Source organism: Phascolarctos cinereus, unplaced genomic scaffold (assembly GCF_003287225.1).
Source record: "Phascolarctos cinereus isolate Bilbo 61053 unplaced genomic scaffold, phaCin_HiC Scaffold_3;HRSCAF=262, whole genome shotgun sequence".
NCBI lineage: Eukaryota > Metazoa > Chordata > Mammalia > Diprotodontia > Phascolarctidae > Phascolarctos > Phascolarctos cinereus.
This window is the reverse complement of record NW_027555736.1, coordinates 51521174-51541318: the sequence shown is the minus strand read 5'-3', so window position 1 is coordinate 51541318 and position 20145 is coordinate 51521174. Positions and strand designations below refer to the sequence as shown.

Genomic DNA, 20145 nt, shown 5'->3' with positions numbered 1-20145 from the left:
TTCCATAGAACCCTGGTAACAAGAACCATAGTAAAGAGGGCCTACAATATAACCTTGGGAGATAAGTCTAGAAAAGTATGTTAGGGCTAGATAAGAAAGGGCCTTAAAATCTAGGCCAAATAGCATTTGAATTTTTTCTGTAAGTAGTGGGGAGCCACTTTAAGCTATTAGTGCCTTACCCTCTAGGATTATCTTCATTCTGTTTTGTATATACAAACAGTCCTCAACAAATCCATGCATTTAACTTTCAGGACATTCACATACACAGTTGTGGCTATGAGCAGTAGACAAAAAGTGAGAGGCACCATGCATGCAGGTTTGTGAGGCCCCTGGTATCCTACTGGGCCCTTAACCAGTCTTGTTCACCCTAGAGTTGTAAAGAGCTCACTTGCTTTCATTGCATATTTTCATTGTTTGCCTTTAAAACTCAACTTTTGTTTTGTAATTATGCCCCCAAAGTGTATGCAAGTCCTTTGGCCTCTTAAGCGCAAGCATTCAAAGTCAAGGATGCACTTAGTGAGAAAATAAAGGTGTTAGATAAACTTTGGTGGGGGAATGTCTCCACCTGCTATTGGCTTTAAGTTTGGTGTTAAGGATTCCTTATATCTGCAAAAAGTAGGAAAGTGTTTGTGAAAGTATTCATAAAAGGGTCTGTTAATCTATTCTAGAAAGTGCTAAAGTAATGTTTTAGCTGTGTGATGAGGGAATAGAAAAAGCAGCTAAGTTTGTGGGTGATGAGATGTTGCTCACCCAAGCAAGCTTCCGGCCCGGCCCCCCCCCCAACCCCTCAACTAGGCTTCAACCATTTTGGCCCTGCAGGATATAGTTCTACCACAGAGCTGAAAGGGAAATTAGAAATGACAGGTTGCACCTTCCTCTTTTTTGCCTCAGGGTTCTTCTGACATTCCAGCCCCTGCCCCTTCTGTCCTGACCAGCATTTGTCCAGCATTGCCTCTCCTCCCCCTTGCATTTTATGGGTTATTTCATAGTTATTATGTTAGAAAAAGTGCGTATTAATCAGAATTAATGTTTTGTAATAAAGATTTGTATGCAGAAAAGAATGTTACAGTTTTTGGTGGTCAAAGAAACCTAATCCCTTATTTCCCATAGGTTCAATGTATTAACATTCCTGTGTTTTACTTGCACACCATTTTCTAGGAAGGCTACCCCTGATCTACTTTTCTGATCCACTGATCTACTTTTCAGTTTTTTAACCAACATCAAATCATTTTGATGATTACTACTTTAAAGTATCATTTGAGGATTGAAAGTACTGATAAGAAGGATTTAATGAAAATTACACAAAAAATTAACATTTTGTGTTTTCTTATTTTTAACCATTAGAGAATAACATTTTTACTTTTTATCCACAGGATGTTTTGTCATCGTTTTTTCCCTGCGGTGGCAGGGCTGGCTATTGTTTCCCGAAGGTACCATGGCTCATCACAGCTTACTCAGGGTAGGCGCCGACTGATGATGGCAGCTTTCCTGGGAACGTCTGCAGTTGCAGCAAGCACAGGCCTCTTATGGAAAAGGTAGGGTTACTCTCTCTCATAGTCAGTACTTTTTTTCTCTCCCTACTTTTATACCCCAAAGAAGCATTTTTCTGACCTCATTTTTATCATTCTTTGTGGTCACTCATTAAGTATTGCAGGTACGTGTATGTGAAATAAAATGTCATAAAATCTAGCTGTCATTTGAGATTGAGTATACTCCTGATTTATAGACTGCCTGTTTTTCATGCTGAGCATATCCTCAGATGGTTTGGTGCTTTTTTCCCACCAGATTAAAAGTAATGGCAACAGTAATTTTAGAGAATAAGTGACTCCTAAGATGAGTCATTTGGTGAGCCCTTGGTCACTGACCTCTTCTCTTGAGTCACTGGCCCCCTTATCATTTTACTGATTGCACCCTGATTGGATTGTGCCCACCATATACTGCCTGTGCTCCTACACAATGTTCAGCTGAACGAAGGTGGAGAAGCTCATGGAACCATTCTGACTGAATCCACTCAAATTCCACACAACCTCAACTGGGCCCTCATAGATGCTAGGCAATCGTCCTGTACCTCCCTTCATCATCTCACTGTGCCACTCTCCACACTAGCTCTTCCAAACCTTTTCATCCCTGCTTAAACCTCCCATGGCTTCCCCTTCCCCCATCCTCTTAGCTGAAAACCTACCTCACATTTTACAGAAAAAATGGAGGCCACTCACCATGACCTCCTTTTTCTTCCCTCTTCCTCATGTCCTATCACTTAGCTGTCTTCTGCCACTCCTTCCTCCTTCACTCCTGTATCACATTATGAGGTGGACTTATTCCTTAACAGGCTAACACCTCTACCTTTTCAAGTGATCCATTCAGTCCCATCTCCTCTAACAGATTGCCCCCCTCTATCATCCTCAGTCTTACTTATTTTCAATCTCTCTCCCTCATTGCTGGCTTCTTCTCTACTGTCTGTAAACATACCCATGTCTCCCCAACCCCTAACTATTTTATTCTTGTCTAGGGCAATACCATTCCATCCCTTAGTCTCAAAATCTAGGTGCCATTCTCTACTCCTCACTATCTCTCTCCCTGCCCCCTCAGTATCCGAGCTATACCAAGGCCTGTCAAATTCACCTCTCCAATACTCCCTCTTCTGTCTTCTCATACAGCCAACGCTGTGGTTCAGGCCCTTATCACCTCACATCTGGATTATTGCAATAGCCTACTGGTGGGTCAGTCTGCCTCAAGTTTTTCTCCATTCCAATCCATCCTCTCTCTACTCAGCCACCGGAATGATTTTGCTAAAACACAAGTCAGCTGTGACACTCCCCTACTCAATAAGCTCCAATGATTCTCTTTCACCTCCAGGATCAAACACAAAAATCCTCTTGGGTGTTCAAAGCCCTTCGTAACCTATCGCCCTCCTCCCTTTCCAGTCTTCTTACACTTTACTCCACACCATGTACTCTTTAAACCAGTAACACTAGCCTCCTGGCTGTTCTGGGAACAAGAGCCTCTCTCTCAGCTCTGGGTATTTTCTTTGGCATTCCTCCATGCCTGGAATGCTTTTTCTCCTCATCCCCACTTACTGCTTTCCTTGGCTTCCTTTAAGTCCCAATTAAAATCCCATTTTCTACAAGAAGCATTTCCTAACCCCTTTAAGTTCTAGTGCCTTGCTTCTGTTAATTATTTCCTATTTAGCCTATATATAGCCTATTTGTACATTTGTTTCCATGTTGTCTCCCATTAGATTATAAACTCCTTGAGGCCAGGGACTGTCTGTTACCTATTTTTGTATCTGCAGAGCTTAGCATAGTGCCTGGCACATAGTAGGTGCTGAATAAATGTTTATTGACTTATTCACCAAAAGTGGTGCCTGAGTCACCATTTTTTTGTGATATCTGTCTATCCAGTCTTTTTCCCTTTCTCAGTGTCAGGAGCTAAAATTTCAGTTTAAGTGTTGTGGTCAGGAACCGAACTTATTTATTATGAATTTTTCCCTCTTGTTTCTTAGAGTGATGTCACTCCTGCTGATCCATGGCTCTTAGTTCTGTTCCTGTTTTAAACGTGTTGTCTTACAGTTGAACCTTTTTTTTTTAGTAGTAAAGCCCTTGTTTTTTGTTAAGAACAGCATTTTGAAAATAAAACACATCTGCCCATGCTTTATAACATTCTTAATTTGTATTCTCATATACAGTCATTCATGGTACACACTGATTGTCTTGGAAATTCTTTGAAGATGTTCTTTTTAAGTATGCAATAGTCAGCAGCAGGGTGGGGAGGGAGGGGGAAAGTACATTATAAAACACATTAATACATTTAATAAATATATATTATCTATCAAAAGTGAGCTTCTGCTCTTAATCGATTAATAATAAGCACCTGCTGGGTAATCCTGTAAGCTGGCATAATAATAGTCAAATTGTTTGGTTATAAAAGCTACGATGTTCCCTATTTGCACAGCTTTTGCTTAGGCCCAAGGCACCAACCTCAGCCAGCAGTCACCAGCCAAGAAGATACAGCCTGGTTAATTCTGAGTGAAAAAGGCACCCTTTCAAAGACAATTAAGCAATACCTTTTCCCAAAATCAAGGGGGGTGACCAAAGGCCCCTGGGGTATGCACAGGACCCACAGCTTCATCTGATTTCTCTTAAACCATGGAATAGCCACATTGTAAATCCTGCAACATTTCATCACAAAGTTTGAAAGCACTGTAGGGTTTCAGAATAGCTGTTCCTGCCCTACCCACCTCCCCTTTCCCCCCCATCTGCAGAGAGATGAAAACTGAGATGAATCCAGTTTTATACTGAAAAGGGACATGGTGGCTTTTATGGCCCCAAAATGGCTTCTGATAACTTAGTGCTTAGAGATTTATAATTTATACTTACAACAGTGTGTTTTAATCATGGACGTGCTACTTGTAGGGCATTTTACTCAAAGTTAAAAGTAAACACGTCTTGTTTACACAAATAATAAATGGAGGTGCCATAATAAAGGAGATGCCTTGTCACACTTTGCTTTCTGGGGCAGTTGCTATCATAGACTATGGCCAGGCGAAGATCTTTGTATGAGTCATGTGAGGTTATTAGGCAAACAATGATTCTCTCTTTTCTGGGATTACCACTTCTGTACCCCAAATTACAATTTATTCATTCCCATCTTTAAACCCTGCCAAAAATAGAACCTTAAAAATACATCTGATAATTGTTTGAAATAAAATTGTCCAAGGACTAGAAACATTTTCTTTTTGTTGTAGTGAATGTTACTTTCCATCAGTAGCATTTACGAAGAGAAACCATTCCTGCTATCTAGACATCTTAGACATTTTGATAACAACAGCTCAACCTCTTAAAGGAGGTAGAATGATAGAACTTTTGTGTATTCACTATGCAGTGAGGGAACCATGCATTCTTCAGGGCTGATGCCATTGTGAGCAGACTAGGGCTAGATGCTTAGGAAATGGTACCTGCTTGAATTCTAGTTTGGAATGTGATGAACACACTGGTGAATCTCTTGTATGGATTGCACAGTTATCCCATGCCATAATTTTGCCATCTGATCACAGCTTCCCAATTCAGTAGTAAAGCAGCAGTCACCTTTTAGCCTTGGAGGAAGAAGGTCTGGATTGTCTGGTCCTGGTAGCTCTTGGTCAACAGTAACCCCATGGACCTTTGGGTGAGCAAGATAATTTGGAGAATTTTCGTAGAGATTTGGCAGGCTCAGATCTATGATTTGGTCAAGAACTTGTGAAAAATCTGAGTGTATGTTAGCGTCACCTGCTTCCTAGATGCCAGATTTAAAAGCATTGTGGGTTTTAAGAGAGATAGCCCAGCGTGAGGAGGGACTCTTTGGGGCTACATCTTGCCTTCTCCAGTCTGGACTAATCATAACCTAAACCTGTGGATTGGGTCAGAACTGGACTGGATTCAGTATTCTTCATTATCTATCTATGGTGTGTGGGACAGCAAAAGTGAGAAAGATGGCAATGTGGTAAATGTTTTCTTTTTTAAAAGAAATTACGAAACTAAATTAATTACAAAATTAAAAGCAGCTTATTGGGCCTTTACCAAAGTACTCATATTCTAAAATATTAACCTTTCATTAGCAGTTCAGGTTGCTTTAGCTATTTGAGTGAAACCTAATCTCCCTTAATGTTAGGGTCTTACCACTAAGATTATGTCCCAGTTTATCCTTTATATATCTTGCTACATATAATTGTTTGCATGGTGTCTTCCCTTTTAGATTATGAACTCCTTAAGAGGTGTCTTTTGCCTTTCTTTTTATCTGCAGCTCTTAGCACAGTGCCTGGAACATAATATACATTTATTAAATACTTGTTGATGTGACTTGACTTCCCTGTTACTATGCTGTAAAGCATATAGATGTATTGTTAATCTGTCTTTATGGTGAAGTGGTTAGGGCTCTGGGCCTGGAGTCAGAAACACTTGAGTTACAATGTCACCTCAGACATTTAGAGAATGTGTCATCCTGGAAAGTTACTTAACCACTGTCTGCTTCTTTCCTCAACTATAAAATGGGGATGATAATAATAGCACCTACTTCCCAGGGTTGTTGTAAGGATAGATCAAGATAATTTTTTAAATAATATTTTTTCACCACTTACATATAAAGACAATTTTAACATTGATTTTTAAAAAATTTTGAGTTCCAAATTTTCTGTCTCTGTCTCTTGCCCTCCCTCCCTGAGATGGTAAGCAATTTGATATAGGTTATATCATGTTTAATCATGTAAAACACATTACCATATTAGTCACATTGTGAAGAAAGATACAGGCCCAAAGGAAAACACACACACACACACACACACACACAATACAGAGAGTGAAAAATAGTATACTTCAATTTACATTCAGACTCTCATCAGTTCTTTCTCTGCAGGTGGATAAAATTTTTTATCATGAGTCCTTTAGAATTGTCTTAGATCATTGTATTGCTGAGAATAGCTAAGTCATTCATAGTTGATCACTGTACCTTATTGCTCTTACTGTGTGCAGTGTTCTCCTGGTTCTGCTCAATTCACAAACAAGCTAATATTTGTAAAGTACTTTGTAAATCTTAAGACATTATATAAAAGCTATTATCTCATTTTCTTCCAAATGAAACTGGAAGTATTTCTAAATACTTAGGTTTTGTTTTATCATCATTTAAGTCTGTTATTATCTGTTGACTTCCTATTTTTCAGTAGTGCTGAAGTATGCAGATTTCTTTTGAGTAATTTGGTTGTGGATCCATTGGAAAATGGCATCATTCAAATAAAAGTAATTGGTCTCATGGGGGAAAATAAATGAAAGGAAGTCTTGCCCTATAACTAAGCAGAAATACAGTGTCAAGAACCAGCCCAGAATGTGATCTTCTGCATATGTGAATTTTATTTTTAAAAATACTTGAAGACCAAGAAATCTAATGATTCAAGAATTGTGCTTTCTTAGTTGCATTAGCATATAAGCTACGTTGACTTGTATAGACAACATATATATACATAAGGTAATATGAATAACTAAAGTCTTGTGGAAGAGTCAGGAAGCCAGTGTCACTGGGTTGTAGGGTATGTGGTGTGAAGTAAGGTGTAAGAAGACTGGAAAGGTAGAAGGGATCTAGGAAGGGCTTTGAATAACAAGCTGAGGATTTTGTATTTGATCCTGGAAATCTAAGATAATCATAGGAGTTTTTTGAGTAGGGGAGTGACATTGTTGGACCTGAAGTTTAAGAAAATCGCTCTGTTGGCTGAATAGGTTGATAGGTTGGAGTAGGGAAAAATTTGAGGCAGGCAGACTCACCTGCAGGCTACTTCAGTACTCCAGAAATGAGGTGATGAAGGCCTGCATCAGAGTAGGGGCAGTGTCAGGGGAGAGAAAAGGATGTATTTGAGTGATATTGCAAAGGTAAGTTGACAGGCCTTGGCAACAGAATCATTGGACTACCTAAAAGCCATGACCAAGAAAAGAGCTTAGACATCATATTTCAAGAAATCTTAAAACTGCCTAGTTCTTTTCGACTAGAGGGCAAAGTAGAAATAGAAACAGCCCACTGGGTACAGCCTCAAAATTAAAACTCCCAAGAATGTTCTAACCAAAATCCTGAGCTTCCAGGTCAAAGAAAAAATACTTAAAAGTCCAGAAAGATTTCAAATACTGAAGATCCATAGTCAAGATTATGCAAGATTTAGCAGCTACCATTTTAAAAGAGCAGAGAGCTTTGAATGTGATATTCCAGAAGGTAAAGGATATAGGCTTACAACCAAGAATAATTTACCTAGCAAAACTGAATACGATCCTGTAGGGGAAGAATAATCTTCAGTGAAATAGAGGACTTCCAGGGATCCCTGATAAAAAGACCTAGGTTGTGTAGAAACTTGAACGTTCAAACATAGGAGTCAAGAGAATCATAAAAATGTAAACACAAATGAACAATGATAAAAGATAAACTTTACATTCTAGTATAGGAAGATGATATACGTGTCTCCATTGAACTCTGCCTTCATCAGGGATCATAGAAGTAATCAAATTAGACCAAAGACCTGGGAATGGTTCTGTTATGTCTTGAAGATCTTAAAAGAAAAGTGAAAAGAAGGGGGATGAGGAATTCCCTAGGAGGGAAGGGAGAAAAAGGTTAATGAAAAGTATCTCACGTAACCAGCGTGCAAAAGTAGATATCCATGCAAAGAATGAGGAGGAGGAGGTCCATGGCTGACATTTGAATTTCACTGTCATCTAAACTGAGCAAAAGAAATAAGAATACAGATATACACACATACACAGGTACAAATATACGTCTCACTTAAAAGGGAAATGGGAACAAAAGGGGAGAAGAACAGATTAAGGAAGGGATTAGTTTTAAGCAAAACAAACCCTTAAGGACATACAAAAACATTTATAGCTCTTTGAGGTAGCTAAGAATGAGAATTTGAAATGATGCCTAACAATTGGGGAATGGCTGAATAAGTTATGGTATGCAAATTTGGTAGAATACTGTTGTACTGTAAAAAATGATTCAGGGGATGATTTCAGAGAAACGTGGGAAGACAGGTATGAACTGATACAGAGGGAAGTAAACAGAGCTAAGAGAACGGTTTATGTAATGACAACAACGTTGTAAAGACTAAAAACCTTGAAAGACCTAGGAAGACTGATCAGTGTAGTAATCAACTACAATTCCAGAGGGCTAGCTATGGAACATGATACCTACCTCCTGATACGTGAAGGACTTAGTGTGGAATCTCACACACACACACACACACACACACACACAACGTGACTAATTTGGAAATTTGTTTTGCTTGACTTTACATGTTTGTAACAAGGGTTTTGTTTTTCTTTAGTTCTCAAGTGAGGGTGAGTTGGGGTGAGTTGGAAAGAAGGTGGGTTTTTGCTAATTCAAAAATAATTTTAAAAATAAATTCTTGTTCTACTCACTTCGTTTTATATTAATTCATACAAGTCTCTCAAGGTTTTTCTAAATCTGATACAATAATACTCCATTACCTTCATTTCTCATAATTTTTTCATTATTCCTCAACTAATGAGTGTTTCTTTAGTTTCTAGTTCTTTGCTAGAACAAAAAGTACTATTATGAAGATTTTGGTACATATTTTATATTTTTTTTAATTTCTCTAAGGGATAAACCTAACATAGTGTCATTGCTGGTCAGAGTGTATGCATAATTCTGTAATTCAAGGAATATTTCTAAATTGTTTCCCAGAATGCTTAGGCCAGTTCACAGTGTCACTAAAATTTTATTAATTTTGTTTTCCCATAGCCCCTCCAATAATGTCATCTTTCTTTTTTGGTCATCTTTGCCAAACTAATGACTGTGAAACAAAATCTTAGCAATGTTCCCTTTTGCATTTTTCTTACTAGAGATTTTTTTTACATGATTGTTAATAGCTTGGATTTCTTCTTGTAAGAAATTCCTGGGGCAGCTAGGTGGCACAGTGGACAGAGCACTGACTCTGAAGTCAGAAGGACATGAGTTCAAATGCGGCCTCAAACCAAACATTTGACACTTACTAGCTGTGTGACCCTGGGCAAGGCACTTAACCCCAAATGCCTAAAAGAGAGAGAAGAGAGAGAGAGAGAGAGAGAGAGAGAGAGAGAGAGAGAGAGAGAGAGAGAGAGAGAGAGGGAGAGAAATTTCTGTTCATGCCCTTTGATCATTTATCTGTTGGAGATATCTCTTATTCTTATATACTTGAATTACTTACCTATGTATATTAAACTTTTATCAGAGAAATTCATTGCAAAGATTTCTCCTTCTAATTGTTTCCCTTCTATTTTTACCACATTGATTTTGTTTGTGCAAAAAGATAGTAAGGATAGGGACCATACCTGTTATTTCATTGGTATATGGCACTCCAAAGGGAGGAAAACTTCGTCCACCAGTGTAGGTCAGCACCTTTTGTACAACTTAGAGTTTTAATAGACAAAAACTTTTGCAAAAAAAAATTCAATTTTATATAATCGGAATTGTCCATTTTATCTTCTATGATACTTTCAGTCCCTAGTTTGGTCAAGAACTGTTATCTGTAGTTGATGAAATTGTTTTTTCATCTTTTGTTCTTTGACCCAAACATTCTTTATGATTTAATTATTTACACTCCATTATTGAATTCTTTCTTCAAATGCTCTTTGTTGGTTGTAATTTTTATTATATTATGGTTAGTCAGGGATGTATTTAATATTTCTCCTTTTCTTCATTTGTTTGTGGTTTTAATGCCTTAACCTATGATAACTTTTCATAAAGGTGCCAAACACACATGAGAAATGTGAGAGATCACTAAGGACTAAGGTAGTGAGAAAAGACTTAATAGAAAAGGCAGAATAAATTTTTGACAGTCTTTGACTTGACAGAAGAAAGAACTGCTGGACACACATGGCATTCATTGTTCTTAAAGTTGACAAGAGCCTGTAATATTAAGGATCTCAGTTATGTTCAGAGTATTAGTTATGTTTATGTATAGACACTAGATTTTTTTTTTTAAAGCAGAAGATCTATTTCTGTTGATCCTATTACTCCTATGGGTGGGTCCTGTTTGGTTTGTGTTATGTTTCCTACTGATTAGATTAATCCATATTATGTTCTTGTCCATCACAGAGCCCATGCAGAATCTCCACCATCAGTAAAGGAAGATCTCAAGGATGACCATGAGGATGAGGAAAATGGGGAGAATAAGGAGAAAGAAGCCTATAAAGATGGTCATATTCATGATTTGCCTGAGGAGAAAAAGAAGCAGCGTTCTGGATTCAGGGATCGAAAGGTATTGGTAAAAAAAGAGTGTGGACTCTTTGTTGAGGTGTCGCTGTATACTTTTTACTATCCTGCATACTGTAGTTGAATGCTATGCCTGAAATGTCTATTTTAAATGTAATATGTATTTCATGTACTCTGTTCTCCTACTTCTAAAATGTTTGTTTTTTTCCTGTTTACCTATCATTAAGCCAAAAATATTGAAGCAATGTGAAATACTTAACTTGTAGGTCAGAACTAGTGCCAAGGATGTCTCATATTTTCTTCTTCTTTCTGATCTGTACTTAATTTGACCTCTGAAGTTAAATCTCTTACTTATAAGGGAATTAAATGACAATAAATACCATGGTACTTATTACCTTGTGCTTTCACTCTGCTCATGATTTGCAATAAGTTTTAATTATGAGTAGACCCCCTTTGGCAAAATATAAATGGGGATCATGAAACAGCCACTGACTAATAATAATAATTCTCAATGTTTGTACTCTGTACTTGTGTGTGAAGTTCTTCTGTCACAATCGCCACTTGCTGTTATTATCACATGCACTTTTATTGCAGAAAAGTTCCACCTTCTGCATCTTGTTAATGGCTAGTATTTTGGGGCTTGTTGAATTTAGTGTCCAGGAGCTGGCAGTATAAAAAGCAAAGTAATGACTTTCCTTCCTCCTTCATTCCCCATAATCAATTTTCTGCTCTTAAATCCAGATTTAAGAACCTCCCTTTCTTCATTTGTCCCACTGGTTTTACTGCTTCAACATCAAAGGTTTAGTTCTTTTTTTTCCCCCTCAGAATTCTCTTTGGGAAATTTTAATTCACTGCAAGTTTGTTTGTATGATACTCCCCCTAGTAACTGGCAATTCAGTTTAATTCAGCAAGCATTTATGAAGTACCTCTGTATGCGAAACAGTATGGTTGGGGAGCAAAAATGGATAGCCACAGAGGTGTAAGGGCCCTGAGAGGTCGCTGACTCCAGTGGTCTCATTTTACAGATAACGCACCTGAGGTCCAGAAAAATCAGTTGACTTGGCCAAGGTCATATAGGCAGTAAGTGACAGAGCCAGGATTTTAACCCAGTTATTCCTGTTCCAACTTTGGTATTCTTTTCCCTGCACTAAAGAGCCTTTGCCTTCAAGATACTTATATCATAAGGTGAGACAGTATGGAACTGATAAGGAAATGGAATTTCAGTGTGGGGTAGGAAGGAGAAGGAAAAGCCTTGAACTGACCCTTGAAAAGAACTAGGGATATAGCTGTGGAGGTGAGGGGAATATAAAGGCATTTCTGGCATAGGGGGTATCCTATGCAAAGTCATAAAGAAGGGAAATGAAGCTTTCTGTATACAGAATAGCAAAAAAAGCCAGTGCACCCAAAAATATAGCAGATGAAGGAAAGGAACTTGAAATAAATCTGGAAAAGTAACCTGGAGCCAAATTGTGAAGGACTTCTAATAACAAACAAGTTTCTCTCTTAACCTCAAGACAGTAGGAGGCTCTAGAGCTTTTTGAGCAGAGAGTGACAGTATCAGTTGGTAGCTGTATGGAGAATGGATTGACAAAAGGAAAGACTGGAAGCAGGGAAATCAGTTAGGAAACTATTGTAAAGGGATAAAGTGAGAACTAGACAACTTTAGTGTGACTTCTAATGAATTTATAAGTTCTATGTCATAAGTTAATCCTTCAGTGTTACACTCTATCCATTAGGAAACTTAGTTTTCCACTTGAGCCCCAAAGTACAGGAAGCTATTTATTGTACTGAGAAAGTTAATTTGTATGCATTTGCAGTTTTACTTGCTCTCCAGAGAGGGGAGATTTCCATTAAATGATAAGCTTAATCATGTTTCTAAATTTCCAAAACACTACAGAAAAAACTTTTGGACAAGCATTATCTTTATAGTAAGAAGATCTTTACTTCCAACAAATGGATGTTGTAACTGGGTGAGACCTCATGCTGTTACTCTAGCCTTTATCAGCAGACCATATGTAATAACATAGTAAATATATAGAAAATCTTAATGAAGGCAAAGTGCTTCTCTGAAGTGAAGGGGGAGGCTTACATGTTCCTTATGGTCTTTGTTGTGTTTTCTCTCTTGGCATAAGGACATACTAGAATTAAGTAGGCTTTGATTTAGTACACTTAGAGGCTTGGATTTGATACTTAATGGGTCTAATTGTAAAGGTGTGTTATTGGAAACCCAGTTATTTGCATGGTAGCTTAATTTCCAAGTCAATATTGATTAAATTCAGATTTCGTAAGGTTTAGCTAGCTGACATGACTTTTATTTTTAAAAATTATTTTCTAAATTATGACATGATTTGGAAAAACCTTGATTAATAGAAAGGTAGTTGCAAGGAGTTGCATAGGTAAAATAGCTATTTACATGATTTTATCAATCATAACCTGGCTTGAAAGGATACGTGATACTTTTTATTCAGCTTAGAACATGATAATATATGTTCTTATCCATCTTGTTATTTGTGGCAAGCTTTATTTTATTTTTAAAGTTTTATTGATGTCTTTAATTTTTATTTCAGTCATTTATGGACTTAACTGCCATCCTGCTACTATCTCATCTGAAGAGCCTTCATCTTCTAATAAAGCAAAACAGTTAAAAAAAAAAAGCAACAAACATAATGGCCAAGTCAGACAATGCATACATTATTTTGCCTGTCATACTTTAGGTCAGAGGTGTCTACTGCAGGCAAAACTCCTGAGTGCTTCAGGAACTAGAATATAATGTAGTTGGGAAATGTTTCACAAAATAAATTAAAATACAACATAGATAATGTTAATTTATGGTTTTCTAGGTCAGTATGTGACCTACAGGGGTGTTTCCATTTAGGTTGAAATTTTTAATACAGACTTTTAGAAATGTTTTTGAAGATGACCTACTATGTGTGGGTTCTTGGGTTAATCATTTAACCTCTGTGAGTCTCAGTTTCCTCAGCTGTAAAATGAAGAATGAACTAGGTGACCTCAGAGGTCTATTCCATATCTAAATCTATGATCTTATGATATCTCATTTCTTTAAGAGTCTTTCTTGAGCAGTTAGATATGGAATAGGGAAACCAAGGTTATGAAGCCAAATTGGCAAATTCCTTAATCTTTGATGTCTAATAGTGTAAAGTTTTCTATTCAACTCTGGTCTTTTCATCAGGAATATTTGAAAGTCCTCTATTTCATTAAATATACAGTTTTCCACCTGAAGAATTATACTCAGTTTTGCTAGGTAGATTTTTCTTGGTTGCAGTCCTAACTCTTTTGCATTTCAAAATATGATTCCAAGCCCTTCATTTCTTTATTATGTAACCTGCTAATTCTTGCATGATCTTGGTTATGGCTTTATGATATTTGAATTGTTTCTTTCTGGCTGCTTACAATAGTTTCTCCTTGACATGGGAGGTCTGGAACTTGTCTGTAATATTCTTGGGAGTTTTCATTTTGGGATCTCTTTCAGGAGGAGATCAGTGGATTCTTTCCATTTCTATGGAATCTAAATCTAAGATATTGGGCAGTTTTCCATGATAATTTCTTGAAATATGATGTCTAGCCTCTTTTTTTTTAATCATGGCTTTCAGGCAGTCCAATAATTTAAAATGATCTCTCCTTGATCTGTTTTCTAAGTCAGTTGTTTTTCCAGTGAGATATTTCACATTTTCTTCTGTTTTTTCATTCCTTTGACTTTGTTTTATTGGGGTTTTTTTTATGTCTCATGGAGTCATTAGCTTCACTTGCCCGATTCCAGTTTTTAAGGAATTATTTTTAGGGCAGCTAGGTGGCCCGGTGGATAAAGCTCTGGCCTTGGAGTCAGGAGGATCTGAATTCAAATCCGGCCTCAGACACATGACACTTCCTAGCTGTGTGACCATGAGCAAGTCACTTAACCCTGATTGCCTCACCAAAAAGAAAAAAAAAAGGAATTATTTTCTTCAGTGAGCTTTTGAAACTCTTTTTCCATTTGGATAATTCTCCTTTTTAAGAAAGTCTTTTCTTAAGTGAATTTTTGTACCTTTTTTACCATTAGGCCAAATGTGTTTTTTAAGGTATTATTTTCTTCAGTATATTTTTGTGCCTCTTTTACCAAGCTGTTAATTCTCTTTTCATAAATTTCTTGTATCACTCTTGCTTCTTTTCCCAATTTTTCCTCTATGACTCATGTCTTTCTTTAACTCCTCCAGGAATTCTTGTTAGGCTTTAGGTCTAATTAGCATTTTTCTTTGAGGCTTTGGTTCTAGCTGTTTTCACATTATTGTCTTCTGAGTTTGTATCTTGTTCTTCCCTGACACTGTAGTAGCTTTTTATGGTCAATTTCTTTTTTTGTTGTTTGTTCATTTCCCCAACTTATTTCTTGACTTTGAACTTGATGTTAAAATTGAGCTTTGTTTACCTGGCAATGGAGAGGCACGGTCTCAAGTTTCAGGCTTCTCTGTGCTGGTGTTTTCAGTGCTGATTCTGGAGATCTGCCAGTTTTTCAGTGCTTCCAAGGGGAGGCAGGGAGAGGTGCGGTCCCTGCTTTCATGGTCTGCACTGTGGTCTTTCCCTAGGAAGGGCCCTTGATCATCCCCTGCAGCCACAAACATTAGTGCGCCTCTCTGCCTTGGAACTGTGGCCAGGGCCCTGCTCCCTTGTGACTGACCGCCAATGCTCTTCTCCACTTGGGAACTGCCACCTAGAACACTGCTGCGTTGAGACCTCCCAAAGCTATTGCTGGCACTTGTTGCTGCTGTCTCTAGGACCTCCCTCTAGTGCTACTGCTGCCCACCTTGGTGTCACAGACCTTTCTTGCCAAACGCCTAAGTTGTCTTAGACTGGAAAAATGTGTCATTGTGACCTTTTGTTGTCTCTGCCACTCCAAGATTCTTTTTGGGGTTTTATTTTAAATTTGTTTGGAGGGGAATATTGAGAGAGTTTAGCTGGATGGCTGCCTCTTCTCCATCATCTTGGCTTTGCTCCTACAATTTATTTTCAAAAAGTAGAATTGGCCAAAATGAAAAGGAGGTACGAAATTTCACTGAAGAAAATAATTCCTTAAAAATTAGAATTGAGCAAATGGAAGCTAATGACTTTATGAGAAATCAAGAAATGATAAAACAAAAGCAAAAGAATGAAAAAATAGAAGAAAATGTGAAATAACTTATTGGAAAAACAACTGACCTGGAAAATAGATCCAGGAGAGTTAATTTAAAAATTATTGAACTACCTGAAAGCCATAATAAAAAAAAAAGAACCTAGGCATCATATTTCAAGAAATTATTAAGAAAAACTGCCCTGATATTCTAGATCCAGAGGATAAAGTAGAAATTGCAAGAATCCACTGATCACCTCCTAAAAGAGATGCCTAAATGAAAACTCCCAGAAATATTACAGCCAAATTCCAGAGCTTCCAGGTCAAGGAGAAAATATTTCCAACAGGCAGAAAGAAACAATTCGAGTATCAGGGAGCTAGTCAGGAGAACACAAGATTTAGCAGCTTTTATATTAAAGGACTGGAGTACTTGGAATATGATATTCCTGAAGAAAAAAGAACTAGGATTATAGTCAAGAATCACCTGCCCAGCAAAACTAAATATAATCCTTCAGGGGGAAAAATGGATATTCAATGAAATAGAGGACTTCCAAGCATTGTTGATGAAAAGACCAGAACTAAATAGAAAATCTGACTTTCAAAAACAAGACTCAAGAGAAACATAAAAAGGTAAACAAAAAGGGAAATCATAAGGAGCTGAATAAGGTTAAACTGTTTACATTCCTACATGAAAAGATGATACTTGCATCATTATAAAAACTTTCTTCTGAGGACAGTTAGAAGGAGTATATATATAGTCAGAAGACACAGGTGTGAGTTGAATATAAAGTGTTACTATCTAAAAAAAATTAAGGGGTGAGAGAGGAATGCACTGGGAGAAGGGGAAAGGGAGAGGTAGAATGGAGTAATAAAAGAGTCAAGAAAAAACTTTTACAGTGAAGGGGAAGAGGGGGTGAGGGAGAATGAGTGAACCTTACTTTCATCAGAATTGGCTTACATACACACACAACTGGGTATAGACATCCATCTTACAGCAAAGTAGGAGGGGAAAGGGTAAGAGAAGGGGGGTGGGGGGATAGAAGGAAAGGAAGATTGGGGGAGGGGGTAGTCAGAAACAAAAACACTTTTGAGGAGGGACAGCGGAAAGGGGAGGGAGAGAATAGAATAAACAGGAAAGGGAAATAGGATGGAGGGAAATACAGTTAGCAGTAGTAACTGTGAAAAAGATTTTGAAGAAGTTTGTCTGATAAAGGCCTCATTTCTCGAACATAGAGAACTGAGTCAGATTTATAAAAATAAGAGCCATTCCCCAACTGATAAATGATCAAGAGATGTGAACAGTTTTCACATGAAGTAATCAAAGCTGTCTATAGCCATATGAGAAAGTCTTGTAAATGGCTGTTGATTGGAGGAATGCAAATTGAAACAGTTTTGAGTTATTACTTCATACCTCATATTAGATTGACTACTAGGATAAAAAAGGAGAATGACAAATGTTGGAGGGGATGTGGGAAAAATAAGATATTAGTGTGCTGTTGGTGGAATTGTGAACTGATCCAACCATTCTGTAGAGCACTTTGGAACTATGCCTGAAGGCCTATAAAACCATGCATCCTCTTTGACCTAGCAATACCACTGCTAGTTCTGTATCCCAAAAGCAATAAAAAACAAAAAGGCAAAGGACCTATATGTACAAAAATACCTATAGCAGCACTTTTCTGGTGGCAAAGAATTGGAAATTAAGGGGATGCCCATCATTTAGAGAATGGCTGAGCGAATTGTGGTGATTATGATGGAATACTACTGTACTATAGGAAATGATGAGAAGAATACTGTCAGAAAAACCTGGAAAGACATGAGTTGATGCAAAGTGAAATGTACTGTGTACAAAGTAACAGCGATATTGTAGTATGATCAGCTGTGAATGACTTAGCAATTGTCAGCAATACAATGATCTAAGACAACTCTGAAGGACTTAGGATGAGAAATACTATCTATCCCTAGAAAAAGAACTGATGGGATCTAAGTACAGATTGAAGCATACTTGTTTTACTTTATTTTTCTGGATTTTTTTGTGTGTTTTTTTTCACAGCATGATTATTATAGAAATGTTTTGCATGACGGCCATCTGTACTGTATTCAGCACCACCTTGCTAATAGTTGCAATTTGATTTGGAAAGCTTGGGTCACATTGTGTCATTTTCAGTTAAGCCAGTTCCTATTGAGTCCTTGAGTCTTGAAACTACTGAATGAGAAGCTCCTTGACATGTTTGCTCAATGTTAGTGCCTTTGATAAGATTTTCTCTAAAAAAAATCACTCAGATTTAAAATACAAGTAATCTCAGAAACATTCTAGTTATGCATTGATACAAATGAACAGATTCGGTCAGCTTCTTAAATACATGTGGTGCTAAAACTAAGACTATTGGCTGCTGCTAATGAATAGGTCTGTCAAGCATGAATCACAAAAAAAAAAATCAACAAAATTTTTGAATGTCTTTCACAAATTGCTTCACACACATTGACCAGCATCAGTGTTTAATTTTCTACTTTACCACCTTCCAGCAAGCAATATGCAGGTATAGGATGTAGACTGGAGAATTCCTTTTTTTTTTTTTTTAATTTTTTTTAAATTTTTTTTTATTTTTTGGCTAGGCAGTGGGGTTAAGTGACTTGCTCAGGGTCACACAGCTAGTAAGTGTTATGTGTCTGAGACTGGATTTGAACTCAGGTCCTCCTGAATCCAGGGCTGGTGCTCTATGTACTACGCCACCTAGTTGCCCCGAGAATTTCTTTTTCATAATACCAGGTAATCATCATATGTGCCCAGAAAAGGCAATGTACGGAAGGGTGATCTAAATGTCTTTTGATAAGATAAGCTTCCGTTTTAACTTACCCATACTCTTGTATTTAGAAATTTGGGGTAAAATATTTGATTTGCTTGAATGCTATTCAAACATTTGTTTGCACTTTTGTCAACTTACTCTCTACTAAATAACCCATAGGAATAGAAGCCATGATCATTTGTTGAATTTGATATTATTTAAGTTTTGGGATCCTGTTGTTCCAGACCTGTTTTGTTTTTGACTGGTTTTCCATTGTATGTGATGATAATTTTAATTTTTTAAAATGTTAATGTTTAAATATATGTATGTATATATATATGTGCATGTATCTATGTATATAGATGACATATGTGTTATACATATATACACACATACATCATCTCTATATATGTTATATATTATATATATGTATATATATATATTTTTTTACTAGGGGATTTGTGTTGTTCAGTCATTTCGTTCGTATCTGACTCTTTGTGACCCCATTTGAGGTTTTCTTGGCAAAGATAGCAGAGTAGTTTGCTGTTTCCTTCTCTAGCTCACTTTACAGATGAGGAAACTGAGGCAAACAGTGTTAAATAACCTGCCTGGGATCATATAGCTAGTGTCTGAGGCCAGATTTCAATTTGGGTCTTCTTGACTCCAGGCCCAGTGCCCTATCCACAGTGCCACCTGGCTGCCTCCAAGTAGAGGTACTATCATCTCTCAAATTCTTGTCAATTTCTCTTAAAGATAAAAATCTAGAAAGACTCAAGCCTGTTAGACTTTTTTTCATTTCACAGAACTAAATTTACCTTTTAGTTTTGATGTTTTAAGAAGTGACAGGCCGCCTTATACTCTATAACTAATATTCTTTATGAGGAGTAGCTGGGTGTAGTGGCTAGAGCATTGAACTTGAACTTAGGAAGATTTGATTTTGAATCTTGCCTCAGGTAATAATTAGCTGTGTGACCCTAGACAAGTCATTGAGCTTTTCTTAGCCTCAGTTTCTTCATCTGTAAAATGGGGGTGATAATAGCACCTACCTTGTAAGGATTAAATGATGTAATACAAAAAACACACTTTGCAAATTTTAAAACACTATATATATATATATATAGTTATTACTATTCAAGTTATGTCTAGATCTCTGAAAACAGCTCTCAACTTTACCTGTTTAATCCAAAGAAATTTACAGCACATTTTTATTTAAACAGAGTAGCATTTGTTGACAGGTTTCATGAATATACTGAAAGCTTTTAAGGATCCACAAAACCCTCCTTAGCAAAACAGTAACATGAACAGTAGTCATTTGGCTTATAAATTGGTATTGATATTAAAGCAAACTCACTGTTTTTTGAACTGAAACACGCAATCATTTATCTAAACCATTTTGTTAATTTTTCTTAATTGATGTGTAGGTATTAATTTGAACAAAACTGACACCAACATGTAGCCCAAAAATTTAAAGAGAAGCATTGTTTGAGAATGGTAGTCCTTAAAGTGTTTCCCTTCTAGGGCTGTTGTGAGGATTGAATTAGATAA

At 37.1% G+C, this 20145-nt stretch overlaps 1 protein-coding gene across 1 annotated transcript in view; it reads left to right on the top strand.

The window, feature by feature from the left end:
* Positions 1-20145, top strand: part of MICU1 (mitochondrial calcium uptake 1) — a 230077-nt gene that overhangs the window by 46312 nt on the left and 163620 nt on the right. The window contains 2 exon segments of the mRNA XM_078150834.1: positions 1374-1535; positions 10600-10762. Coding sequence (XP_078006960.1) covers positions 1375-1535; positions 10600-10762 — 324 coding nt within the window. The 5' untranslated portion in view covers position 1374.